We start from the raw sequence: 27,828 nt of genomic DNA on the forward strand, positions 1-27,828 counted from the left end.
GGGTGCCCCGGTTTCCACCCACATCCCAAAGACGGGTGGGTTGGTTTAGGGACCTGAATCGGTTTCTGTAAATTGTCCCTGGTTTGCAGATGGTTGTCAGGTGAGCAAAAGGAGAGAGCTCTCTCATCCCCCATCACTGCCACCCCCTCTCTCCCTCCACTCCCCCTCCACCCCCTCTCTCCTTCCACTCCCCCCACCCCCTCTCTCCCTCCACTCCCCCCCACCCCCTCTCTCCCTCCACTCCCCCCCACCCCCTCTCTCCCTCCACTCCCCCCCACCCCCTCTCTCCCTAAACTCCCCCCACCCCCTCTCTCCCTCCACTCCCCCCCACCCCCTCTCTCCCTCCACTCCCCCCCACCCCCTCTCTCCCTCCACTCCCCCCCACCCCCTCTCTCCCTCCACTCCACCCCCTCTCTCCCTCCACTCCCCCCCACCCCCTCTCTCCCTCCACTCCCCCCCACCCCCTCTCTCCATCCACTCCCCCCACCCCCTCTCTCCCTCCACTCCCCCCCCACCCCCTCTCTCCCTCCACTCCCCCCCACCCCCTCTCTCCATCCACTCCCCCCACCCCCTCTCTCCCTCCACTCCCCCCCACCCCCTCTCTCCCTCCACTCCCCCCCCACCCCCTCTCTCCCTCCACTCCCCCCCACCCCCCTCTCTCCCTCCACTCCCCCCCACCCCCTCTCTCCCTAAACTCCTCCCCACCCCCTCTCTCCCTAAACTCCCCCCCACCCCCTCTCTCCCTCCACTCCCCCCCACCCCCTCTCTCCCTCCACTCCCCCCCACTCCCTCCACTCCCCCCACCCCCTCTCTCCCTCCACTCCCCCCCACCCCCTCTCTCCCTCTACTCCCCCCCACCCCCTCTCTCCCTCCACTCCCCCCCACCCCCTCTCTCCCTAAACTCCCCCCCCACCCCCTCTCTCCCTCCACTCCCCCCCACCCCGTCTCTCCCTCCACTCCCCCCCACCCCACCCCAGCGTGGCTGTTACCAGGCAGACGCCATCCACGTGGATACTGGGAGAAGGTTCAATGGTGGCAATGACAAAGTAGATAGGGCAGGGTACCAGGGGATGGGGTGTCAGATTCCTTTTGCAAAATGGCAGCAGGAACGATGGGCCGAATGGTCTCTTGTGCCGTAGCGATTCTCTGCGGGTGAGAGAAGGAGCTGGATCTCGGCCGAGAGCCCTCGGAGCGGCACGGTGGCGCAGCGGTAGAGCTTCTGCCTTACAGCGGCCGAGACCCGGTTTCGATCCCGACTACGGGCACCGTCTGTACGGAGTTTGTATATTCTCCCCGTGACCTGCGTGGGTTTTTCAGAGATCTTCGGTTTCCTCCCACGCTCCAAAGACGTGCAGGTTTGTAGGTTAATTTGCTTGGTAAATGTAAGAATTGTCCCTAGTGGGTGTAGGATAGTGTTAGTGTGCGGGGATCGCTGGTCGGCGCGGACCCGGTGGGCCGAAGGGCCTGTTTCCGCGCTGTATCTCTAAACTAGACACACCAGGGGCAATTTACAGGGGGCCGACTAAACTACACACCCGCACGCTTTTGGGATGTGGGAGGAAACCCATGGGGTTACAGAGGGAATGTGCAAACTCCACATAGGCAGTATCCCAAGGTCAGGATCGAACTGGGGACTCTGGCGTTGTGAGTCCAGAACAAGGGGCCACAGTTTAAGAATAAGGGCCATTTAGAACTGAGATGAGGAAAAACTTTTTCAGTCAGAGAGTTGTGAATCTGTGGAATTCTCTGCCTCAGAAGGCAGTGGAGGCCAATTCTCTGAATGCATTCAAGAGAGAGCTGGATAGAGCTCTTAAGGATAGCGGAGTCAGGGGGTACGGGGAGAAGGCAGGAACGGGGTACTGATTGAGAATGATCAGCCATGATCACATTGAATGGCGGTGCTGGCTCGAAGGGCCGAACGGCCTCCTTCTGCACCTATTGTCTACTGTCTATTGATGCGGCAGCCCTAACAGCTGCACCACCCTGTTTGTGGGGATCGCTGGTCGGCGCGGAAGGGCCTGTTTCCGCGCTGTATCTCTAAACTAAACTAACGTAGAGCTGCCACCCTGCTTTCACTCATCCTCGTCCCCTCGACACCCCACCAACGCTGTCCCCCTCTTTCCTTCTTTCAGCTTACGTGCTGCCGGTGAAGGTGGAGATGGAGATGGTGGTGCAGCAATACGAGAAGTCCAAGCAGGTTCGCGAGGATCAGCTGGAGCGCCTGACACAGATCTGCCAGGAGCAGGCGGTGAGTGAGTGGGGCAGCGAACGCCATCAGCCAATCTCCTAATCTGAGGAAAGACATTCCAGCCATAGAGGGAGTTCAGAGAAGGTTCACCAGATTGATCCCTGGGATGGCAGGACTTTCATATGAAGAAAGACTGGATAGACTGGGCTTGTACTCGCTGGAATTTAGAAGACTGAGGGGGGATCTTATAGAAACATATAAAATTCTTAAGGGGTTGGAGAGGCTAGATGCGGGAAGATTGTTCCCGATGTTGGGGAAGTCCAGAACAAGGGGTCACTGCTTAAGGATAAGGGGGAAGTCTTTTAGGACCGAGATGAGAAAACATTTCTTCACACAGAGTGGTGAGTCTGTGCAATTCTCTGCCACAGAAGGTAGTTGAGGCCAGTTCATTGGCTATATTTAAGAGGGAGTTAGATGTGGCCCTTGTGGCTAAAGGGATCAGGGGGTATGGAGAGAAGGCAGGTACAGGTTACTGAGCTGGATGATCAGCCATGATCATATTGAATGGCGGTGCAGGCTCGAAGGGCCAAATGGCCTACTCCTGCACCTATTTTCTATGTTTCTATGTTTCTATCCCACACAACGCACAATCAGTCTCGACCCGAAACGTCACCCATTCCCTCTCTCCAGAGATGCTGCCTGTCCTGCTGAGTTACTCCAGCGCTTTGTGTCTATCTTCGATTTAAACCAACATCTGCAGTTCTCTGCTCCACACAACCACACGTCAGACACTAACAATTGGTTGAGTTTAGTTTATTGTCATGTGTACCGGGGTACAGTGAAAAGCTACACCAGATGCTGTTAAATATGAGAAGTGTGATGAATTATAAAGAGTTTGGTGAGATGACATCTGGAATGTTGTGATATCTGGTCACTTCCCACAGACCATAACGTCATAAAGAATAGGAGTAGAATTAGGCCATTCGGCCCCATCAAGTCTACTCCGCCATTCAATTATGGCTGATCTATCTCTCCCTCCAAACCCCATTCTCCTGCCTTCTCCCCACAACCTCTGACACCTGCACTAATCAAGAATCTATCTATCTCTGCCTTAAAAATATCCACTGATTTGGCCTCCACAACCTTCTATGGCAAAGAATGGCTTAATTCTGCTCCTATGTCTTTTCATCTTCGAGTCATTGAGTCGTACAAAGTGGAAACAGGCCCTTCAGCCCAACTTGACCACATCGACCAACATGTCCCACCTACACTCGTCCCACCTGCCCGCGTTTGGCCCGTGTCCTTCGAAACCTGTCCGACCATGCACCTGTCCAATTGTTTCTTAAACATATCAATAGTACATGCAACATCCTCTTAAATCTTCTCTGTACCTTTTAGACAATAGACAATAGACAATAGGTGCAGGAGTAGGCCATTCAGCCCTTCGAGCCAGCACCGCCATTCAATGCGATCATGACTGATCACTCTCAATCAGTACCCCGTTCCTGCCTTCTCCCCATACCCCCTCACTCCGCTATCCTTAAGAGCTCTATCCAGCTCTCTCTTGAAAGCATCCAACGAACTGGCCTCCACTGCCTTCTGAGGCAGAGAATTCCACACCTTCACCACCCTCTGACTGAAAAAGTTCTTCCTCATCTCCGTTCTAAATGGCCTACCCCTTATTCTTAAACTGTGGCCCCTTGTTCTGGACTCCTCCAACACTGGGAACATGTTTCCTGCCTCTAATGTGTCCAATCCCCTAATTATCTTATATGTTTCAATAAGATCCCCCCTCATCCTTCTAAATTCCAGTGTGTACAAGCCCAATCGCTCCAGCCTTTCAACATACGACAGTCACGCCATTCTGGGAATTAACATCGTTCTAACATCGTTCTGATAACATGGTGCCCAGAACTGAACTCGATATTCCAAATGCGTCTCATATAACTGCCAACGTCTCATAGAAACTGTGACATCTTGTATCTTGTAGCTTGTAGTCATCACCTCCGAAGAGTCCACCAGGGACTATACTGGACATGACCTCCCAACTTCTATACTCAATACCTTATGGCCAGATAAACCATTGCAGCGGCAATTGTTGAAAGGCAGAAAAGACACAGTGTTGGAGTGGCTCAGCGGCTCAGAACTTGGATAATATTGTCATACCATGGAGAACATCACTCTTTGGTAAACATTTGGGTTGGGACCGTTCTTCTGTATGAAGAAGAGTCCCAACCTGAAACATCGCCTATCCATGGTCTCCAGAGATGCTGCCTGACCCACTGAGTTACTCCAGCACTTTTGGTGCCAATTTTGGTAAACCTGTATTTGCAGTTCCTTCTGTCTCCACTGGGAGGCAGATATTAGTCTCAGGATACCAAGGAGTTCCTGCACATTTCGTTTTATTTTAGTTTAGTTTACAATACAATATATCTTTATTGTCATTGTACAGGGGGTACAACGAGATTGGGAATGCGCCTCCCATACGACGCAATAATTTAATTAGCTAGTCAGTATTAATTTAAACAACCCAATGAAACAAATTAGAACTGTTTTAAACAGAATAAAGTGCAAGTAGATCTGTGCCGGTTCACTGTGTGTTGTGGCCATCCAGCTCAGCAGGACCGGTTCATAGCAGCTATGGCCCTGGGGATGAAGCTGTTCCTGAGTCTGGAGGTGCGGGCGTAGAAGGCCTTGTATCGTCTGCCCGATGGTAGAAGTTTGAACAGACTGTTGCAGGGGTGTGAAGAGTCTTTGTGGATGCTGGTGGCTTTCCTGAGGCATCATGTGTTGTAGATGCCCTCCAAGGCTGGTAGCTGTGTTCCGATGGTCCTCTGAGCTCTATAGACTACCCGCTGAAGAGCTTTCCTCTCTGCCTTCGTGCAGCTGAGGTACCACACAGGGATGCCATGTGTTAGGATGCTCTCTATGGTGCAGTGGTAGAATGTCGTCAGCAGCTGTTGGGGTAGACCAGACTTCTTCAGTGTTCTCAGGTAGAACAGTCGTTGCTGTGCCTTCTTGACCAGCGCAGCAGTGTTATTGGACCATGTTAGGTCCTCCGAAATGTGAGTGCCCAGAAACTTGAAGCTGGACACTCTCTCCACACTGTCCCCGTTGATAAAGATCGGGGCGTATTCCCCGTTGTGTGACCTATGGAAGTTGATGATCAGCTCCTTGGCCTTGGTGGTATTTAGGGACAGGTTGTTATCAGAGCACCAGTCCGCCAGGTTCTGCACCTCCGCTCTGTAGTTTGTTTCATCACCGTTGGTGATCAGCCCGATCACCGTTGTGTCGTCTGCAAACTTGACAATGGTGTTGGTGTCGAATGCAGGAACACAGTCGTGTGTGAAGAGGGAGTAGAGCATGGGGCTCAGAACACAGCCCTGTGGTGTGCCGGTACTCAGGGTGATAGTGGAGGACAGGTGCGGGCCCATTCTCACTGCAGATACAAGAGTTCCAAAGATTCAACGCGGAAACAGGCCCTTCAGCCCACCGAGTCCGCACCGACCAGCGATCCCCGCACACCAACACTATCCTGCACACACTAGGGACAATCCAATTAACTTACAAACCTGTTTGTCTTTGGAATGTGGGAGGAAGCTGAAGATCGCGGAGCAAAGCCACACAGGTCACAGGGACAAACGCAGTCAACGTACAAACTCCATACAGACAGCACCCGTAGTCAGGATCGAACCCGGGCCCCTGGCGCTGTAAAGCAGCAATTCTACCGCTGCACCACCGTGCCGCCCTGCTTTGAACCCGTGCCCTGGCATCTATCAAAGGCCAGCAATGGCGACAGATGGGGCTTTGCTTTGAGATCTCATCGGAGAGCAAAGCTGGCAGCCCCCCCCCCCCCCCTTCCCCCCAGCGCCCCAATCTGGGCTTTTTGCTCTCACCTCAGGAGAGAGACTTGAATCCACAGCTTCCCAACTCAGGGACAGCAGTGTGACCTTTGCAGGGAGCCGTGAGGGAGAAGATGGCCGGCAGGTGTCAATGGCCGGGAACGGCTTAATAAATAAACACAGCCGGTTCACAGTGTGTGAAAACTCTGCAGAGGCAGCATGCTGATCGGTCATGTCTAAGATGCCAGGAATGCCTGGACTTAGATACCAGCCATGGAACAGTGCTTGTTTTGCAACGGTATGCATTAGATCTGTTTACTGGGCACCTCGATAAAATTAAAAACCAGATTTAAAAAAATAACATTTGAAAGTTAAGAATAGGATTTTAAAAGTTAAATAATAGATTTTAAAAGTTAAGAAAAAGATTTTAAAAGTTAAATAATGGATTTTAAAAGTTAAATAGATTTTAAAAGTTAAGAAATAGATTTTAAATGGTAAGAATAAGATTTTAAAAGTTAAGAAATAGATTTTAAAAGTTAAGAATAGGATTTTAAAAGTTAAGAAATAGATTTTAAAAGTTAAGAAATAGATTTTAAAAGTTAAGAAATAGATTTTGAAAGTTAAGAAATAGGATTTTAAAATTTAGGAAATAGATTTTAAAAGTTAAGAATAGGATTTTAAAAGTTAAGAATAGGCTTTTAAAAGTTAAGAATAAGATTTTGAAAGTTAAGAAATAGATTAAAAAAGTTAAGAAAACGATTTTAAAAGTTAAATAATAGATTAAAAAGTTAAATAGATTTTAAAAGTTAAGAAATAGATTTTAAAAGTTAAGAAATAGATTTTAAACGGTAAGAATAAGATTTTAAAAGTTAAATAATAGATTTTAAAAGTTAAATAATAGATTTTAAAAGTTAAATAGATTTTAAAAGTTAAGAAATAGATTTTAAAAGTTAAGAAATAGATTTTAAAAGTTAAATAATAGATTTAAAAATTTAAATAATAGATTTTAAAAGTTTTTTTTTAAATTTAAAGTTAAGAAATAAATTTTAAAGATTAAATAATAGATTTTAAAAGTTAAAAAATATTTTTTTTAAGTTAAAGTTAAGGTTTTAAAAGTTAAGGTTAAGAGGTTTTTTTAAATTAAAATAGATTTTCACATATTTATAATTTTAGAGTTAAAGATTAAAAGTTGAAAACTAGATTTTAAAATTAGATTAACAAAGTTTTAGAATTTGTAATGTGGCACAAGGAGTGGCGCAGCGGGTAGAGCTGCTATCTCACAGTACCTGAGTCCCGGGTTCAATCCCGACCAAAGATACTGGAGGAACTAGATGAACCACTCCGTTGAAATCGCCTATACTGAAGTGTAGTACGCAAAGGAGCGTAACGTCCGCCATTTTAGTAGGCAAACCCCTGCCGTTCGCTCTGCCTCTCGCAGTGTAATCAGTGTTTTGGGGAAAAGTATGTGTGATGATACCATTAAAATGCAGAATATTTCTCATCAATCAATTCATAGATTTTCTTTTTAAATGTTTCTGCAAGTTTCTGCCTACTAAAATGGCGCTGTGACGTACTACGGTTTTTAGGGTCGAGTGGCCTATCTTGTTCCTCTAGTATCTTTGATCCTGACCTTGGGTCCTGTCTGTGTGGAGTTTGTTTGTTCTCTCTGTGACCACGTGGGTTTTCTCCGGGTGCACCGGTTTCCTCCCACATCCCAAAGACGTGCAGATTTGTAGGTTAATTGGCTTCAGTAAATTGCCACTAATGTGTAGGGAGGGATTGGGAAAGTTGGATAACATAGAACTAGTGTGAACGGATGGTCGTCATGGACTCAGTGGGTTTGAAAGGCATGCTTCCATGCAGTACCTCTAAAGTAAAAAATGACTAACGTTTAAAAAAAATAAATGTAGTCAGACCACATTTGGAGTATTGTGAGCTGTTTTGGGCCCCGTGTCTGTGGAAGGATGTGCTGGCGTTGGAGAGGGTCCAGAGGAGGTTTACGAGAACGATCCCAGGAATGATTGGGTTAACATATGATGAGCGTTTGACGACACTGGGCCCGAACTCGCTGGAGTTTAGAAGGATGAGGGGGGCCCTCATTGAAACTTACCGAATAGTGATGAGAGTGGATGTGGGGAGGATGTTTCCACCAGTGGGAGAGTCTCGGACCAGAGGCCATAGCCTCAGAATAAAAGGACGTACATTTAGAAAGGAGTTGAGGAGGAATTTCATTAGTCAGAGTTACTCCAGCTGTCTGTGTGGAGTTTCCCTCTGGGTGCTCCGGTTTCCTCCCTGTGACCATGTGGGTTTCGTCCGGGTGCTCTGGTTTCCTTCCAAATTACAAGTGCAGTTTGACAGGTTTAGTTTAGTTCAGAGATACAGAACGGAAACAGGCCATTCGGCCCACCGAGTCCACGCCAACCAGCAATCCCTACGCTCTAAAGCTATTCTACATGAGGGACAAATTCCAATCATACCAAGCCAAAGGTATTTATTCACAAAATGCTGGAGTAACTCAGCAGGTCAGGCAGCATCTCAGGAGAGAAGGAACGGGTGACGTTTCGGGTCTGACTGAAGAAGGGTCTCGACCCGAAACGTCACCCATTCCTTCTCTCCTGAGATGCTGCCTGACCTGCTGAGTTACTCCAGCATTTTGTGAATAAATACCTTCGATTTGTACCAGCATATCATATCATATCATATACATACAGCCGGAAACAGGCCTTTTCGGCCCTCCAAGTCCGTGCCGCCCAGTGATCCCCGTACATTAACATTATCCTACACCCACTAGGGACAATTTTTACATTTACCCAGCCAATTAACCTACATACCTGTACGTCTTTGGAGTGTGGGAGGAAACCGAAGATCTCGGAGTAAACCCACGCAGGTCACGGGGAGAACGTACAAACTCCTTACAGTGCAGCACTCGTAGTCAGGATCGAACCTGAGTCTCCGGCGCTGCATTCGCTGTAAAGCAGCAACTCTACCGCTGCGCTACCATGCCGCCCATCTGCAGTTATTTTCTTACATTATCATACCAAGCCAAATAACTTACAAACTTGCACGTCTTTGGAGTGTGGGAGGAAGACTGAGATCCAGGAGAAATCCCATGCAGGTCGCGTGGAGAACGTACAAACTCCGTACAGACAAGCACCTGTAGCCAGGATGGAACCCAGGTCTATAGGTGGTTGTGCTGTAAGGCAGCAACTCTACCACTGCACCACTGTGCAGATTGTAATTGACCTTTGTAGATTGCCCTTGGTAAGTGGGTAAGTGGTAGAATTTGGTGGGGTGCGTTGATTAGAATGTGGATGGAATAAAGTAGAATGAGTGTAATTGGATGGTCAGCATGGACTTGATGGTCCGAAGGGCCTGTGTGCATGCTGTATGACTCTGTGACATTGGTGTTGGTTAGTCATGGGTGTACACCAATTAGTGTGACTCTGGTGCACAGTCAGTCTCAGTCAGCGTAGTCACATTAATCTACACCGAAGATAGTCACAAAGAATTGGTAGACACAAAATGCTGGAGTAACTCTCGACCCGAAACGTCACCCATTCCTTCTCTCCCGAGATGCTGCCTGACCCGCTGAGTTACTCCGGCATTTTGTGTCTACCTTCGATTTAAACCAGCATCTGCAGTTTTTTTTCTACACAAAAAGCTGGAGTAACTCAGCGGGTCATTCAGCATCTCCGGAGAAAACGAATAGGTCGACGTTTCGGGTCGAGACCCTTCTTCGGACTGAGAGTCAGGGGAGAGGGGAACTTGAGGTACAGACGGTGATGTAGAGAGATATAGAACAAATGAATGAAAGATGTGCAAAAAAGTAACGAAGATAAAGGAAACAGGACATTGTTAGCTACTTGTTGGTTGAGAAAGAGGATAGACAATGAGACTCATCCAGATGACTTTGATGCTGGTGCGACTTTGGTGGGGGAGGGTTGGAGCGAGAGGGAATGCCAGGGTTACTTGAAGTTAGAGAAGTCAATGTTCATACCACTGGGTTGTAAGCTGACCAAGCGAAATATGAGGTGCTGTTCCTCCAATTTGTGCTGGGCCTCGCTCTGACAATGGAGGAGGCCCAGGACAGAGAGGTCAGTGTGGGAATGGGAAGGTGAATTAAAGTGGTCGGCCACCAGGTGATCAGGTAGGTCCAGGCGGACTGAGCAGAGGTGTTCAGCAAAACACGATCGCCACTACAGATGGATGAGAGGGGATCTTATAGAGACACATAAAATTGTAAAAGGACTGGATAAGCAGGAAAAATGTTCCCAATGTTGGGGGAGTCCAGAACCGGGGGCCACAGTCTTAGAATGAAGGGGAGGCCATTTAAAACTGAGGTGAGAAGGAACTTTTTCACCCAGAGAGTTGAGAATTTGTGGAATTCTCTGCCACAGAGGGCAGTGGAGGCCAAATCACTGGATGGATTTAAGAGAGAGTTGGATAAAGCTCTAGGGGCTAGTGGAATCAAGGGATATGAGGAGAAGGCAGGCATGGGTTACTGATTGTGGATGATCACAATGAATGGCGGTGCTGGCTTAAAGGGCCGTATGGCCTCCTCCTGCACCTGTTTTCTATGTTTCTACATCAGTTGGCTGATCTATTTTCGATGTGACACTGACTGATGTTGGGGATGAATTTTACAGATTTAAACCATTTCCCTGCAGTCCCCCGAGTCTACGATGCAGTTCACAACTCTGTGTGACGTACGGACGTCACAGCTTGCCGAGAGTTATTTGCCAATGTCGTAAGTGGCGACCTTTCAATCCAATTTCCGTCATCAGTTAATTAAACAGAAGCACACACCTTGATGACATTGTCACCTGCTTTAAATACAATGGGGAATATTATCGCGGCATTAAGGTGGGGCGGCGGTTGAGTTGCTGTCTTACAAGCACTTACAGCGCCAGAGACCCACATTCAATCCCGACCACGGGTGCTGTCTGCACGGAATTTGTACGTTCTTCCCGTCACCCACGTGGGTTTTCTCCGAGATCTCCGGTTTCCTCCCACACTCCAAAGACGTCCAGGTTTGTAGGTTAATTGGCTTTAGTATAATTGTAAATTGTCCCTAGTGTGTGCAGGACAGTGTTAGTGTGCGGGGATCGCTGGCCAGCGCGGACTTGGTGGGCCGAAGGGCCTGTTTCCGCGCTGTATCTCTAAAACGGCCATTCCAATTCCCCAATTGGCTACAATTTGTCAGGAAGTGGGGCTGAACTGCAACCAGGCACTAAATGTTTTCTCTGCGCAAAGATGGGTCCAATTTTACAGCAGAAGAGTGCCGTGGGGAAGTGGTTTAGCCATCGGCAATCCCAGTAACAGATGTAAACGGGAAATAAAGTCACCTGTTACATTGGCTGTGTTGGCAAGATCGGAGAGCGGAGCTTTGAGAAGGCTCAAGACAGAAAGCAGATGTGAAGCGTGTTGTCCCGGCCCACTGATGTAGGTGTTAATCCTGGGAATACCTAGGAAAGCAATTAGTGACCCAGAGCTGCTATTAAAGTGCACTTAGAGGCTCTCAGTGCAGCCGCATCTTAGATTGCATTGTCTGGGCCTGCAGCCAACTTCAGCATGTGAACGGACACACAGGGACCAGTCTAACCAAGGCTAACTCTTGTTCTGTTGATTGTCACCTCACACAACTGAACACACTGTCCTACTTCCCCGTAGACTTTCAGAAAGATGTACCACAGCCAGTGTGAACTTGCATGTAGCAATGTCTTCCACCATCTCCCAATCTACCTTGTTGCAGCTCCTGCGCTTTTTAAAAAATCTGCACTTTCTTGTAGTTGAAACATTATATTCTGCACTCTTTCTCTTTTGCCCTACCTGGTCTAGAATGACCCTTCGGTTCAGAATGATGAACCACAGCCAGAGTGAACTTGCATGTAGCGATGTCTTCACCATCTGCCAACCTACCTCATTGCGGCTCCTGCATTTTTTTAATCTGCACTTTCTGCAAAGTCTATCTGCACTTTCTTGTATATTCTGCACTCTTTCTCTTTTATTCCACCTGGTCTATTTGTGTATGGTATGATTTAGTCGGATAGCAAGCAAAGTAAAGTTTTAGCTATATTGTGGAGCCAGGATAATCATAAACCAACACCAGATGTTGGGAGAAGTGGCAGAGATACAGTGAATGGAAAGGTGATGGAAGGTTATATTGATAGGATGAGGTTCCTGAGAAATATAGGTAAGTAGGTATGTGTAACCTCTTTATGGGCTGCTGGAGTACAGCATAGAAATAGGCCCTTCAGCCCACCTAGTCTATGTCGACCAAGATGCCCCCATGTAAGCTTGTACCTTTTGCCCAAATTTTGGCCCATATCCCTCAACCTTTCCTATCGAAATATTGAATATCGAAGTATCGAAATATCGAAGTACCTGTCGAAATATTTTTTACATGTTGTTATAATTCCTGCCTCAACTACCTCCTCTGGCAACTGGTGCCATATACCCACCACTCTGTGTGTGGAAAACGTTGCCCCTCAGGTTCTTATTAATTTGTGTCCCTCTCACCTTAAGCCTCTGTCCTCTGGATCTTGATTCCCCTACTCTGGGAAAAAGATTCTGTGCATTCACCCTATATTTTGCTGTCATGATTAGAACAAAACATGCACAGTGATATTGTAGGTATCACAAAATGCTGGAGTAACTCAGCAGGTCAGGCAGCATCTCAGGAGAGAGGGAATGGGTGACGTTTCGGGTCGAGACCCTTCTTCAGACTGATGTCAGGGGGCGGGACAAAGAAAGGATATAGGTGGAGGCAGGAAGACAGAGGGAGAACTGGGAAGGGGGATAGGGAAGAGAGGGACAGAGGAACTATCTAAAGTTGAAGAAGTCAATGTTCATACCGCTGGGCTGCAAGCTGCCCAAGCGAAATATGAGGTGCTGTTCCTCCAATTTGCGGTGGGCCTCACTATGGCACTGGAGGAGATCCATGACAGAAAGGTCAGACTGGGAGTGGGAGGGGGAGCTGAAGTGCTCAGCCACCGGGAGATCAGGTTGGTTAAGGCGGACTGAGCGAAGGTGTTGAGCAAAATGATCGCCGAGCCTACGTTTGGTCTCACCGATGTAGAGAAGAGGGTTTTCCTACACAGTGTTATTGTGTTCTGCAAGGAAAGGGCAATAGAGGCAGAGTATTTTTTTATATATTCAGTTAAGGAATGTGGGCTTTTCAGCCTGGAACATCCATCCAGGGCAACACAAGGGTGGGTGCTTCACGATTCCGAAAACACGAAAACATTGCAGTTATACAAGACCATTGAGTGGCCAGAGAACATGCTAGACTCAGAATTGAAAACCAGAAATCCATGTTGGTACTCATGAGACAGGTAGATGAAGTATGGAGGAAGGAACTGCAGATGCTGGTTTAAACCGAAGATAGACACAAAAAACTGGAGTAACTCAGCGGGCCAGGCAGCACCTCTGGTGAGAAGGAACGGGTGATGTTTTGGGTCGAGACCCTTCTTCAGACTGAAGAAACGTCACCCATTCCTTCTCTCCAGAGATGCTGCCTGTCCCGCTGAGTTACTCCAGCATTTTGTGTCTATCTGCAGTTTAAAGCCATCTACATCTCCACCATCAATGTCTTACCTTGTGACATGTGTGCAAGGACTTATAATTATGTAGACCTTAGGAACTGTGGACGCTGGTTACCAAAAAAAGACAAAGTCACGGGTCAGGCAGCATCTCTGGAGAATATGGACGGGTGACTTTTTGGATTGGGACCAATTTTTCAAACTGGTTATAATAATGCTATTTTTTTTCTAGACTTGCGATTGAAATCCCAGCCAGCTTCAGCTTGAACAGAAATCTTTCAAAATCTATACACTAAAACTCTTGTTTGTTTGTTTGTTTGTTCCTGAACTACAGTCAAAACGGTACATGATAGCATGGCAATTTTAGGCCCACCTTACTCACCGTTGTCCTTTTGGTGCTAATGGAAGAAGTTTCATTGAAATCGGTGTTATATTTTTAAAGTTATTCACATTTTAAAGTTTAAAACTATCTCCTAGGGAGGGGGGATAAGGGGAGTGGAGGGGGTGAGGGGTGAGGGTGCTGCACTAATGCAGGAGAGGTTTGGGCCCAACGGGTTCACTTGGTCTAGTATCCTTTATAATTAATATTATGATGTGTGGAGGTTCATTGTGAAAATATAACTCTTCCCGTTGACTACATTACTCTTGAAAGGTTCACCTGCACCTCCTCCAACTTCATCTATTGCATCCGCTGCTCCAGATGTCAACTTATTTACATCGGCGAAACCAAGCACAGGCTCGGCGATCGCTTCGCTCAACACCTGCGCTCGGTCCGCGTTGGCCAAACTGATCTCCCGGTGGCCGAGCACTTCAACTCCCCCTCCCACTCCCAGTCTGACCTTTCTGTCATGGGCCTCCTCCAGTGCCATAGTGAGGCCCACCGCAAATTGGAGGAACAGCACCTCATATTTCGCCTGGGCAGCTTGCAGCCCAGTGGTATGAACATCGACTTCTCCAACTTTAGATAGTTCCTCTGTCCCTCTCTTCCCCTCCTCCTTCCCAGTTCTCCCTCTATCTTCCTGTCTCCACCTATATCCTTCCTTTGTCCCGCCCCCCTGACATCAGTCTGAAGAAGGGTCTCGACCCGAAACGTCACCCATTCCTTCTCTCCTGAGATGCTGCCTGACCTGCTGAGTTACTCCAGCATTTTGTGAATAAATACCTTCGATTTGTACCAGCATCTGCAGTTAGTTTCTTACATTACTCTTGAAGATTGCAGGCAATCTTGGTGTTATGGTGGTTGCAGTACTGCAGGCGGACAGCAGAGGGCACTGAGTTGCCACTGTGAGTTGGCAATCCTGGACTGCTGGCTGGACAAAGTTTTCCCCTCAACCCAAGACAGACACAAAATGCTGGAGTAACTCAGCGGGTCAGGGGGCACCTCTGGAGGGAAGGAATGGGTGACGTTTCGGGTCGAGACCCTTCTTCAGATTGAGAGTCAGGGGAGAGGGAGATGAGAGGTGTCGACGGTGATTTAAAGGGATATAGAACAAATAACTGAATTATATGCAAGAAAGTAACAATGATAATGGAAGTAACTCAGCAGGTCAGGCAGCATCTCAGGAGAAGAATCAGTCTGAAGAAGGGTCTCAACCCGAAACGTCACCCATTCCCGCTCTCCTAGATGCTGCCTGACCTGCTGAGTTACTCCAGCATTTTGTGATACCTTCGATTTGTACCAGCATCTGCAGTTATTCTCCTACACATGATAATGGAAGTGGTCTATTGTTAGCTGTGGGCTAGGTGAAAACGGGTTATACAGACAGTTTTATCCTGCATCCAGTAAACTGCAGATTGTGGAGTAAACCAACATTTAACATTATGGATTATGATTTAATCTGAGGCTTTTGGAGTATTGTGAGCAGCTTTGGCCCCTATTCACGTATAAAGCCCTAAATGGACATTCCCCCCCCTACATCAAAAATCTTCTAACCCCCCTCTCTAACTCCAGGTCCCTCAGGTCGGCCGACTTGGGGCTACTCACTATCCCGCGGTCTAGGCTTAAGCTCAGGGGTGACCACGCTTTTGCGGTTGCAGCTCCTAGACTGTGGAACAGCATCCCTCTCCCCATCAGAACTGCCCCCTCCATCGACTCCTTTAAGTCCAGGCTCAAAACCTATTTCGACTCCCTAGCGTTTGAGGCTCATTGAGGAGGCGCTGTGAACTGTTTGCGTGCTACTGTACGTTTCTTTTTTTTTTTCCCATTGGAACCTAATCAGATGTACAGCACTTTGGTCAACGTGGGTTGTTTTTAAATGAGCTATACAAATAAAATTGACTTGACTTGACTTGACTATTGCTGAGGATGGATGTGCTGGCGTTGCAGAGGGTCCAGAGGAGGCTTATTAGAATGATCCTAAGGATGAGTGGGTTAATGTTTGAGGAACAGTTGATGGCTCTGGGCTGAAGTTGCTGGAAGGGTAACGAGCTAGATAGAGCTCTTAAGGATAGCCGAGTCAGGAGGTATGGGGAGAAGGCAGGACCGGGGTACTGATTGAGAATGATCATCCATGATCACATTGAATGGTGGTGCTGGCTCGAAGGGCCGAATGGCCTCCTCCCGCACCCATTGTCCATTGTCTATTGTGTTACCCTCCCCCCCCCCATTACCCTCGCCCTCCCATGTCTCTACACTCCCTCTCCCCCTGGACTCTCAGTCTGAAGGAGGGTCTCACAGAAACATAGAAAATAGGTGCAGGAGTAGGCCATTCGGCCCTTCGAGCCTGCACCGCCATTCAATATGATCATGGCTGATCATCCAGCTCAGTAACCTGTACCTGCCTTCTCTCCATACCCCCTGATCCCTTTAGCCACAAGGGCCACAAGGTCTCGACCCACAACGTCACCCATTCCTTCTCTTCTGAGATTGTGCCTGTCCCGCTGAGTTACTCCAGCATATCATGTCTATCTTCCGGTAAACCATCATCTACACTTCCATCCAGCTCCACCCCCTTCTCACCCCCCCCTTCCCTTCCCCGCACCCCCCATGGTCCATTGGTCCATTCCAAGGGTTCACTGTGCTGGATTTTGTAAGTTCTCTCTGTCGATGCGTGGATTTACTCCAGTTTCCTCTCACATCTCAATGGCATATTGGTCGGTGGCCACTCTGGACGGCCCAGATTTCTGGTGCGTGCCTGGGGATTAAGGTTATAAGTGAGATGCAGGAGGCAGATTAGAAACAGTGTGGAACGAGGGGCCATTGGGCATGTTTCCGTGCGTGTCCGTTTGATGTGTGTCAAACTAGGACGCACATCTCAGCACCAGAGTCACGGGAGACGGTGACCCGGCTGAGATCTAACCTCTGAGGTTAGAATGTATTCCAGATCTCCCACTTATCACACCCCTTGTTCTTCAGGCAATTTATTTTCCAGCAAGCAGATTATGTGATCATGATGTGTAGTAAGGAAGTGTAGATGCTGGTTGACACCAAAGATTGACACAAAAAGCTGGAGTAGCACAGCAGGACAGGCAGCATCTCTGGAGATGAAGGAATGGGTGACGTTTCAGGTCGAGACCCTTCTTCAGTTTGGCTGCACAAACTCCAGCCATCTAGCCATCAGCTAAACCTTTCCCAATGGAGAAATATCTGACTGTCAGGAGTGGGATTTGAACCCACGCCTCCAGTGAGGAACATCATCTGAACTCGGTACCTTAGCCCGCTCGACCATCCTGGCTGTGACTAATACCCAGTGACATTCAGTCTGAAGAAGGGTCTCGACCCGAAACGTCGCCCATTCCTTCTCTCCTGAGATGCTGCCTGACCTGCTGAGTTACTCCAGCATTTTGTGAATAAATACCCGTCGATTTGTACCAGCATCTGCAGTTATTTTCTTATAATACCCAGTGACAGGTCTCTTCACAACTAATGGGGTGTGTGCATAACTAATGGCACAGCGGTAGAGTTGCTGCCCTACAGCACTTGCAGCGCCTAGAGAGCCTGGTTTGATCCCAACTAGGGTGCTGTCTGTATAGAGTTTTTACGTTCTCCCCGTGACCTGTGTGGGTTTTCTCCGAGATCTGTGATCCTCTGGTCGTAGGTGTGATCATGGAGCCCTTTCCCTTGGTTGGAATCTGTATGCAGTGGGATAAACACTGAACCAGAGGGCAAGGAGGAGTATAACCATCTGGTTTCAAAGACCACAAAATATAGCAGAACTAGGCCATTCAGCCCATCAAGTCTGTACCACCATTTGATCTTCGGTTTCCTCCCACACTCCAAAGAAATACAGGTTTCTGGGTTAATTGGCTTGGGTTTGGAAACTTGGTATAACTGTAAATTGTCCCCAGTGTGTGTAGGATAGTGTTAGTGTGCGGACTTGCTGGGCTGAAGGGCCTTGTAATGGCAGTTTCTATACCATCTCGAAATCCCACTTCGATAGCCATTACTTCTCGGGGATGAAATGTAGTTATAGCTTATGCACACGTCGCACCCTGATATGGCAAAACCAATCTTCCAAACTCCTTTCCTTCATTAATTGGTTTTATTAAAGTAGCACAAATCATAGAGTAATTCATCAGTTTCCGTACTTTATCAACTGTTTCTGCTTCAAACGATATCTAGAAATTCTTGCAGTTATTGCCGTATGGTTCTTACAAATATAACCGGTGCGAGCGCATCATATCATATCATATCATATATATACAGCCGGAAACAGGCCTTTTCGGCCCTCCAAGTCCGTGCCGCCCAGTGATCCCCGCACATTAACACTATCCTACACCCACTAGGGACAATTTTTACATTTTACCCAGCCAATTAACCTACATACCTGTACGTCTTTGGAGTGTGGGAGGAAACCGAAGATCTCGGAGAAAACCCACGCAGGTCACGGGGAGAACGTACAAACTCCTTACAGTGCAGCACCCGTAGTCAGGATCGAACCCGAGTCTCCGGCGCTGCATTCGCTGTAAAGCAGCAACTCTACCGCTGCGCTACCGTGCCGTATGGTACGAGCGCGTGGTAAAGAACTGTATGCTCACCATCCTCCCAGCCTAAACTGACCCACAACCTCTGTCGACACACACGAGCCTCCTCCCATCTAGACACTCCCAATTACGCATTAAGTCACACCCACAAGCAGGCAAAAAAGACATAAACTAGAAATACTACAACATAGCCATAACACAATGATAATAACTGAATTAAGCATAAATGGCTCCTACAGGCCTGATTCCGCGCTGCATCTCTAAACTGAACCTGTGAGTCTTCCTGGTGGGTGTCACAGATGGGTGTCACAGCGTGTCGTTGTTTCTCCTCCGCAGTTTGAGATCAGGCAGCTGAGGGCCCACCTTGCCCAGCAGGACTTGGACCTCGCTGCCGAGAGAGAGGCAGCCATGCAGATCCACCACGTGTGGGACAAGCAGACCAATAAGTTCCAAGTGGTGGATGGATCAACCGCGGGAGGGTCCGACGATGAGGGTGCCGAGATCATCATCGGCTCCCACCCAACGCCAAGTAAGCACCTTGCTCCAGGGATTCATCGACGTTGCATTGTCAAAGGGAAGGTCCAGGTCACCACAAAAGGTGACGTCGATCAGGACAAAGCACAAAGTCCTGGAGGAACTCGTTGGGTCGGGCAGCATCTGGGGAGAGGAATGGGCAGATGTTGTTTCAGGGCTGGACCCTTCTTCAGACTGGTCTCCTGACCATCTCCTCGGCCTCGAAAAGTATAAGATTATTAAGATTATTAAATTGGAACCACTAAGATCCGGTGGATACACTGGAATTTAGAAGGATGAGAGGAGATCTTATCGAAACGTATAAGATTATTAAGGGGTTGGACACGTTAGAGGCAGGAAACATGTTCCCAATGTTGGGGGAGTCCAGAACCAGGGGCCACACAGTTTAAGAATAAGGGGTAGGCCATTTAGAACGTAGATGAGGAAAAACCTTTTCAGTCAGAGAGTTGTGAATCTGTGGAATTCTCTGCCTCAGAAGGCAGTGGAGGCCAATTCTCCAAATGCATTCAAGAGAGAGCTGGATAGAGCTCTTAAGGATCGCGGAGTCAGGGGGTATGGGGAGAAGGCAGGAACGGGGTACTGATTGAGAATGATCAGCCATGATCACATTGAATGGCGGTGCTGGCTCGAAGGGCCGAATGGCCTCCTCCTGCACCTATTGTCTATTGTCTATTGTCCTCAGGCTTTCAGAGCATGAACATTTCAACATGGAGGGAGGGTGGTGATTACCACAGTTTACAGGCAATTAATTGGGATGGGAGATGATCTGTGATCCTCTGGTGTCATAGGTGTGATCATGGGTAGGAGAATGGGATAGATCAGCCATGGCGGAATAGACTTTATGGGCCGAATGGCCTAATTCTACTCCTATCAGTATCCTATCTTATGCCACTTTGAGGAAGGAACATTGGAGTCCATCAGAGCATTTGAAGAATCACAGTTCAGACATAGTTGTGTGTTGCACTGTATGTCAGTGTAGGGTTCAATCACTGCAAACACATAAAAGCAGCATCTCTCGAAACTTCCTTTGATTCCAGGCCAAAGAATGTGCAGAATTTAATTGGAACAGCTACCAGTATGTAATTGTTATTAAAAATAAACATGGAAGTTAGGGGTGGCACAGTGGTGCAGTCTGAAGATGGGTCTCGACTCGAAATGTCACCCATTCCTTCTGTCCAGAGATGCTGCCTGTCCCGCTGAGTTACTCCAGCAGTTTGTGTCTATCTTCGGTTCAAACCAGCACTTGCAGTTTCTTCCTACAGGGGACGGACAGAGCTACCGTTCATTATTGCCGAGATCTCATTTCAGGACCTTGGACAGGGAACAGCTATCTATGAAAAAGTGCTGGAGTAACTCAGCGGGTCAGGCAGCATCTCTGGAGAACATGGGTAGGTGACGTTTCACAGAGTGCTGGAGTAACTCAGCGGGTCAGGCAGCATCTCTGGAGAACATGGGTAGGTGACGTTTCACAGAGTGCTGGAGTAACTCAGCGGGTCAGGCAGCATCTCTGGAGAACATGGGTAGGTGACGTTTCACAGAGTGCTGGAGTAACTCAGCGGGTCAGGCAGCATCTCTGGAGAACATGGGTAGGTGACGTTTCACAGAGTGCTGGAGTAACTCAGCGGGTCAGGCAGCATCTCTGGAGAACATGGATAGGTGACGTTTCACAGAGTGCTGGAGTAACTCAGCGGGTCAGGCAGCATCTCTGGAGAGAAGGAATGTGACTTTCATATGAAGAAAGACTGGATAGACTCGGCTTGTACTCGCTGGAATTTAGAAGATTGAGGGGGGATCTTATAGAAACTTACAAAATTCTTAAGGGGTTGGACAGGCTAGATGCAGGAAGATTGTTCCCGATGTTGGGGAAGTCCAGAACAAGGGGTCGCAGTTTAAGGATAAGGGGGAAGTCTTTTAGGACCGAGATGAGAACGTTTTTTTTCACACAGAGAGTGGTGAATCTGTGGAATTCTCTGCCACAGAAGGTAGTTGAGGCCAGTTCATTGGCTATATTTAAGAGGGAGTTAGATGTGGCCCTTGTGGCTAAAAGGATCAGGGGGTATGCAGAGAAGGCAGGTACAGGATACTGAGTTGGATGATCAGCCATGATCATATTGAATGCCGGTGCAGGCTCGAAGGGCCGAATGGCCTACTCCTGCACCTATTTTCTATGTTTCTATCTGAGGAGAACATGGATAGGTGAAGTTGTTGAAGGGTCCCGACCCGATATGTCACCTATCCATGTTCTCCAGAGATGCTGCCTGACCCGCTGAGTTACTCCAGCACTTTGAATTTTTTTTTAGCAAACCAGCACCTGCTGTTACTTGTGCCTCCAGAAAGACTTGTTCTGCCGTGGGTCTTACAATGTTACAGAGCGGTTCACAGCTGAGGAAGTATTTTTGAAGTGCAAGTCACGAACCAGAGCTGCTAATTAGGAGCAGTGGGCTCCCACAAACAGTAAGCTGATGAACTGAGGAGAGGGATCACGATTCACAAAAACTAGTCTTCAGGTGATCTACAAGTGATTGACCACACGGGTAGTTGGTGTATCTGTTTCTCTACCCACAGATGCCGCCTGACCCGCCGAGTATTTCCTACATGTTCTCACAAGTTCAAAAGTGATAGGAGCAGAATTAGGCCATTTGGCCCATCAAGTCTAGTCCACCACTCAACATGGCTGGTCTATCTTTACCTTCAAATCCCATTCTCCTACCTTCTCTTCATCACCCTTAACACTCTTATTAATCAAGAATCTGTCAATCTCTGCCTTAAAAATATCCACTGACTTGGCCTCCACAGCCGTCTGTGCCAATAAATGCCACGGATTCACCACCTTCTGACTAAAGAGGTAGAGGGTATAAGGAATAAGCTGCCAGAGGAGGTAGTATGAAGAGGCAAGTACAATTACAGCATTTAACAGACATTTGGACAGGTAAGTGGATAGGAAAAAGGGAAATTTGGTTGAAATACAGACAAGTGGGACTAGTGTAGATGGGGCACCTTGGACGAGTAGAGCCGATGGGCCTGTTTCTAACTGTGAATCAAGCTCAGAGCAAAGACCAGGACATTGGGATTCACAGCCGAGTAGAAGCAGCATCAAAGCAGGTTCTTTTAATTCATTGGGACCGCCCTGAATAATGCAGAAGCTGAGAATGTACTGCATAAATGATTCACACTGGCCACTTCAAACAAATACTTAAGATTCAAAACATCCACCGGTGGGCGGGGGAGAGAGGGTCGACTGGAAGAGTAGCTGTTGTGGTTTGTTGGTGCCAACCTCCCTCCTTAATGTTCAGTGTCCATTCAAGGGGAAGGCTGGCGGTGTGTTCAGCAACAATGACATGGGACGTTGGGCGGCATGAATGATGGATCAGGGAGGGGGCGCGGAATCTGTTTACACGAAGTATATTGCGCATCCCAGCCTGTCTCACATGTGTTCAGCTGGGTCCCAGAGAGTTGCCTCAGGCTAGATCAAGGCCTGTCCTTCCAGCGGCAATGTTAGCGCTGTACACACTTCTGACTGGCGGCATTTAGAGGGGAACAAGGGTCCGGGAAAGCTTTTAAGCGTCTATGAAACCCAGGAAGACAATTATGTTCCTTTTGTACGTCAGGTTCGATTGCCATCTCTAGAGTGCAGTGATTTCAGGTACAGAGTGCTCAGTGGTTTGGGCTTCGGAACAAAGGACCAAGTGGGCCGGGAATCCATCTGTGTGTCTCTCTCACCGCCAGCCACAGGCCAAGCCGGGGACTCTTGTCTCCGTGACTGCGGCGAGCCTGATAATGCTGAGCCCCCCCTGAGTCACAGAACATAGAGCGGGACAGCACAGGAACGGGCCCTTCAGCCCACAATGGTCAGTTGAGTTTGGAGATACAGGCCCTTCTGCCCACCGTGTCCGCACTGACCATTGTTCCCCGCTCATTAACACTGTCCTACACACACTAGGGACAATTTTGTCTTTGGAGTGTGGGGGGGAACCAAAGATCTCGGAGAAAACCCACACAGGTCACAGGGAGAACGTACAAACTCCGTACAGGCAGCACCCATAGTCAGGATCGAACCCGGGTCTCTGATGCTGTAAGGCCGTAGCTCTACCACTGCGCCACCCGCAATGTTTCTTCCCCACATGATATCAAATAAAACCGATCACATCTGCCTGCACAGGATCCATATTCCTTGCACTTCCATGTGCCCAAAAACTTCTTCAATGTCACTATCATATGTCCAGGTTTGTAGGTTAATTGGCTTGGTATAAACGTAAATTGTCTCTAGTGTGTGTAGGATAGTGTTAGTGTGCGGGGATCGCTGGTCGTTGCGGACTCGATGGGCCGAAAGGCCTGTTTCCGTGCTGTATCTCTAAACTAAACCAGCTGCGTACGTTTTTATTGTGTGTTCTCCTCTGGTTCTTTTGCTAATAACCCGTGTCCACAGGTTGCTGATGGATCTTCCAATTTTCCCTTTGGCCCAACTTGCCCAAGCCAACCAAGGCACCCAATCAACACTTGACCCACCTGGCTGCATTTAGCCCATGCACCTCCCAACCTTTCCTAATCCATGCGCCTGTCCAAATATCTTAAATATTCTTTTAGCACCTGGCTCAACTACCTCCTCTGTTAGATCTCTCCATATACCCACCACCCTAGATGCAGATTGCTATATGCAGGAAAAATGTTCCCAATGTTGGGGCGAGTCCAGAACCAGGGGCCGCACAGTCTAAGAGTAAAGGGGAGGCCATTTAAAACCGAGGTGAGAAGAACCTTTTTCACCCAGAGAGTTGTGAATTTGTGGAATTCTCTGCCACAGAGGGCAGTGGAGGCCAATTCACTGGATGAATTTAAAAGAGAGTTAGATAGAGCTCTAGGAGCTAGTGGAATCAAGGGATATGGGGAGAAGGCAGGCACAGGTTACTGATTGTAGATGATCAGCCATGATCACAATGAATGGCGGTGCTGGCTCGAAGGGCCAAATGGCCTCCTCCGGCACCTATTTTCTATGTTACCCTCTGTGAGAGAAAAAATTGCCCCTCAGGTTCCTATTAAATCATCTCCCTCTCACTTAAACCCATGACCTCTGGTTCTTGATTTTCCTACTCTGGGTAAAAGACTGTGCATTTACCTGACCTCTTCCCCTCATGATTCTATACACCTCCAAGATCACACCTCATCCTCCAGCGCCCCAAAGAATAAAGTCGGAAGCTGCCTAACCTCTTCTTATACCTCAGTCCTACAAACATCCTCATATATCTTCACTGCACTCTTTCCAGCTTAACAGCATCTTCCCTACAGCAGGGTGACAAAACCTGAACACAATACTCCAATAGACAATAGGTGCAGGAGGAGGCCATTCGGCCCTTCGAGCCAGCACCGCCATTCAACGTGATCATGGCTGATCATTCTCAATCAGTACCCCGTTCCTGCCTTCTCCCCATACCCCCTGACTCCGCTATCCTTAAGAGCTCTATCTAGCTCTCTCTTGAATGCATTCAGAGAATTGGCCTCCACTGCCCTCTGAGGCAGAGAATTCCACAGATTCACAACTCTCTGACTGAAAAAGTTTTTCCTCATCTCCGTTCCAATTGGCCTACCTCTTATTCTTAAACTGTGGCCCCTTGTTCTGGACTCCCCCAACATTGGGAACATGTTTCCTGCCTCTAACGTGTCCAACCCCTTAATAATCTTATACGTTTCGATAAGATCTCCAAATGTAGCCTCACCAATGTCTTGTACAGTCAACAAAAAAAATCTAACATTCACAGAATTAAATTAATAATTGGCATTCCTGAAGACAAAGCAAAGTGCTGGAGGAACTCAGCGGGCAAGATAGTTTCAGTGGAGGAAATGGACAGATGGTGTTTCAGTTTAGAACCCTTCTTCAGACTGAAGGGTCCCAACCCAAAACGTCGCCTGTCAATTTTCTCCACCGATGCTGCCTGACCTGTTGAGTTCCTCCAGCACTTTGTGTTTTGCTCAAGATTCCAGCATTTCCTCCTGGCAGCACATCTGAAAGACCGCGAGACATTGGAGCAGAATTAGGCCATTCAGCCCATCGAGTCGGCTCCGCCATTCAATCATGGCTGATCAATTTTTCGCTCTCAACCCCGTTCTCTTGCCTTCTCCCCTTAACCTTTGACACCCTTACTAATCAAGAACCGGCACGGTGGCGCAGCGGTAGAGTTGCTGCCTCACAGCGAATGCAGCGCCGGAGACTCGGGTTCGATCCTGACTACGGGCGCCGTCTGTATGGAGTTTGTACGTTCTCCCCGTGACCTGCGTGGGTTTTCTCCGAGATCTTCGGTTTTCTCCCACATTCCAAAGACGTGCAGGTTTGTAGGTTAATTGGCTTGGTAAATGTAAAAATTGTCCCTAGTGTGTGTAGGATAGTGTTAATGTGCGGGGATCGCTGGGCGGCGCGGACTCGGTGGGCCAAAGGGCCTGTTTCCACGCTGTATCTCTAAATCTAAAACCTACCAATCTCTGCTATAAAAATACCCAATGACCTGGCCTCCACAGCCGTCTGTGGCAATGAATTCCAGAGATTCACTACCCTCTGACTAAAGAAATTCCTCTTCACCTCCATTCTAAAGGTACGTCCTTTTATTCTGTTAGGCTGTGCCTCATGGGCACAAATTGCTGGAGTAACTGGGTGACGTTTGGGTGACGTTTCGGGTCGAGACCCTTCCTCAGACTCATTGCGTCTCTCCAGAGATTCTGCCTGTCCCGCTGAGTTACCCCAGCGTTTTGTGTCTATCTTCGATTTAAACCAGCGTTTCCTACACGTTTCGGGTGCCTCACTAAGGTTAGGTTCTAATCTTTAGATGGCTTCTGGAGTTGGAGGGGGACTTTGATCCCCAGCACGTTGTAAGATGTTTGCTGCCAATGACGAGCCTTAAAAATGTGGCAAAATGGAGTGGCTTAGGAATAGAACCTGATGGTAAGGCAAGGTGAACACTGGGAGGTTTGTGTGTGGCTGAGTTACAGAGCAGTTGAGGTTGACACTGAATGATGCTGATCGTGAGAAGCAGGAGGTGAAAGGACTGTTTACCAGGATAGACACCGCAGTGATGATTCCCAGTCCCTGTTAAAGAGAGAACTGCTCCCACTGTTTCACTTGTCACATCTTATTTTCCAGAAGCGGCCACAATGGACGATATGAACAATTACATCAGCCAGTACTACAGCGAGCCTAGCAGTGGTAAGTGCAATGTCACCTCTCCCAACACTGACCCCCCCCCTCCCCACCCTCACTAACACCAGCCCCCCCTCACTAACACCACCCCACCCTCCACTCTCACTAACACCAGCCCCCCCCTCACTAACACCAGCCCCCCCTTACTAACACCAGCCCCCCCTTACTAACACCAGCCCACCCTCACTAACACCAGCCCAGCCTCACTAACACCAGCCCACCCTCACTAACACCAGCCCCTCCCCCTCATTAACACCAGCCCCACCCCTCATTAACACCAGCCCCCCCCACCCTCACTAACACCACCCAGCCCTCAGTACCACAGTCCATGACACAATCTCTGCCCTCACCCCCCACAGTCCCCACCCTCAGCACCACCGTGCACAACACACCCTCATTGTCAATGTGGGGGCAGATGGCAGGGCTGCTGGCTCACAGGAACAAAGACCCAGGTTCGATCCTGGCCTCCGGTGCTGTCGGTGAGGAGTTTGCACGTTTTGCCTGCGACCATGTGGGTTTTCTCTGGGTGCCCCGGTCCACCCACGTCCCAGGGTTGTAGGTGAATTGGCTTCCGTTGTTTACCCCAAGTGTACAGTGGGGAGAATGCAAAAGTGGGATAGCATGGGACGTGTGTGAATGGGTGACGGATGGTCGGCGTGGACTCAGTGGGCAGAAAGGCCCGTTTCCATGCTGTATCTGAAAACCTAACGAGAATACCCATTACAAACCCTAACAGATATTCACATTCAATTTCCTTTTTATTGGCCAGTTAATCCCAAACAATCACTACCTCCAGGAAGCGAACAAGCGCAGAGGTGACTAATTTCAATGTTGTAATCTAATCTCTGGATCCAAATGACCATTATAGATTTAATGCTCACAGATTCAGAACCCCTTAATTGGATTAGTGCGATATAATCAGGCCTACGAACTATTATTCTATCTATAAAACATTCTGAGTTGTTTGATTAGATTACTGTGTTTTTACTTCCAGCATCATTATTCTATTGCAATTTTCTGGTTATTTATCGAATGCAATCTGTGGAATTCTCTGCCTCAGAAGGCAGTGGAGGCCAATTCTCTGAATGCATTCAAGAGAGAGCTAGTCAAGTCAAATTTATTTGTCATATACACATACACGATGTGCAGTGAAATGAAAGTGGCAATGCCTGCGGATTGTGCACAAAAAAGAATTACAGTTACAGCATATAAATAAAGTTAATAAGTTACTATAGTGTAGACAAAAATTTAGTCTCTGGAGTTATAAAAGTTGACAGTCCTGATGGCCTGTGGGAAGAAACTCCGTCTCATCCTCTCCGTTTTCACAGCGTGACAGCGGAGGCGTTTGCCTGAACAGTCCGTTGCTGGGGTGGTAGGGGTCCCCATGATCTTGCTTGCTCTGGATCTGCACCTCCTGATGTATAGGTCCTGCAGGGGGACGAGTGTAGTTCCCATGGTGCGTTCTGCCGGAGTCTAGATAGAGCTCTTAAGGATAGCGGAGTCAGGGGGTATGGGGAGAAGGCAGGAACGGGGTACTGATTGAGAATGATCAGCCATGATCACATTGAATGGCGGTGCTGGCTCGAAGGGCCGAATGGCCTCCTCCTGCACCTATTGTCT

At 48.2% G+C, this 27,828-nt stretch overlaps 1 protein-coding gene across 3 annotated transcripts in view; it reads left to right on the forward strand.

The window, feature by feature from the left end:
* tmem266 (transmembrane protein 266) overlaps positions 1–27,828 on the forward strand; it is a 147,877-nt gene that overhangs the window by 113,675 nt on the left and 6,374 nt on the right. For all 3 annotated transcript variants that reach the window (XM_078429902.1, XM_078429901.1, XM_078429904.1), the window contains 3 exons: positions 2,133–2,248; positions 18,831–19,023; positions 26,152–26,214. In XM_078429902.1, the coding sequence (XP_078286028.1) occupies positions 2,133–2,248; positions 18,831–19,023; positions 26,152–26,214 (372 nt within the window). The remainder of the gene's footprint in view (positions 1–2,132; positions 2,249–18,830; positions 19,024–26,151; positions 26,215–27,828) is intronic.

The sequence above is a fragment of the Rhinoraja longicauda genome, chromosome 38 (genome assembly GCF_053455715.1).
Source record: "Rhinoraja longicauda isolate Sanriku21f chromosome 38, sRhiLon1.1, whole genome shotgun sequence".
NCBI classification, from domain to species: Eukaryota; Metazoa; Chordata; class Chondrichthyes; order Rajiformes; family Arhynchobatidae; genus Rhinoraja; species Rhinoraja longicauda.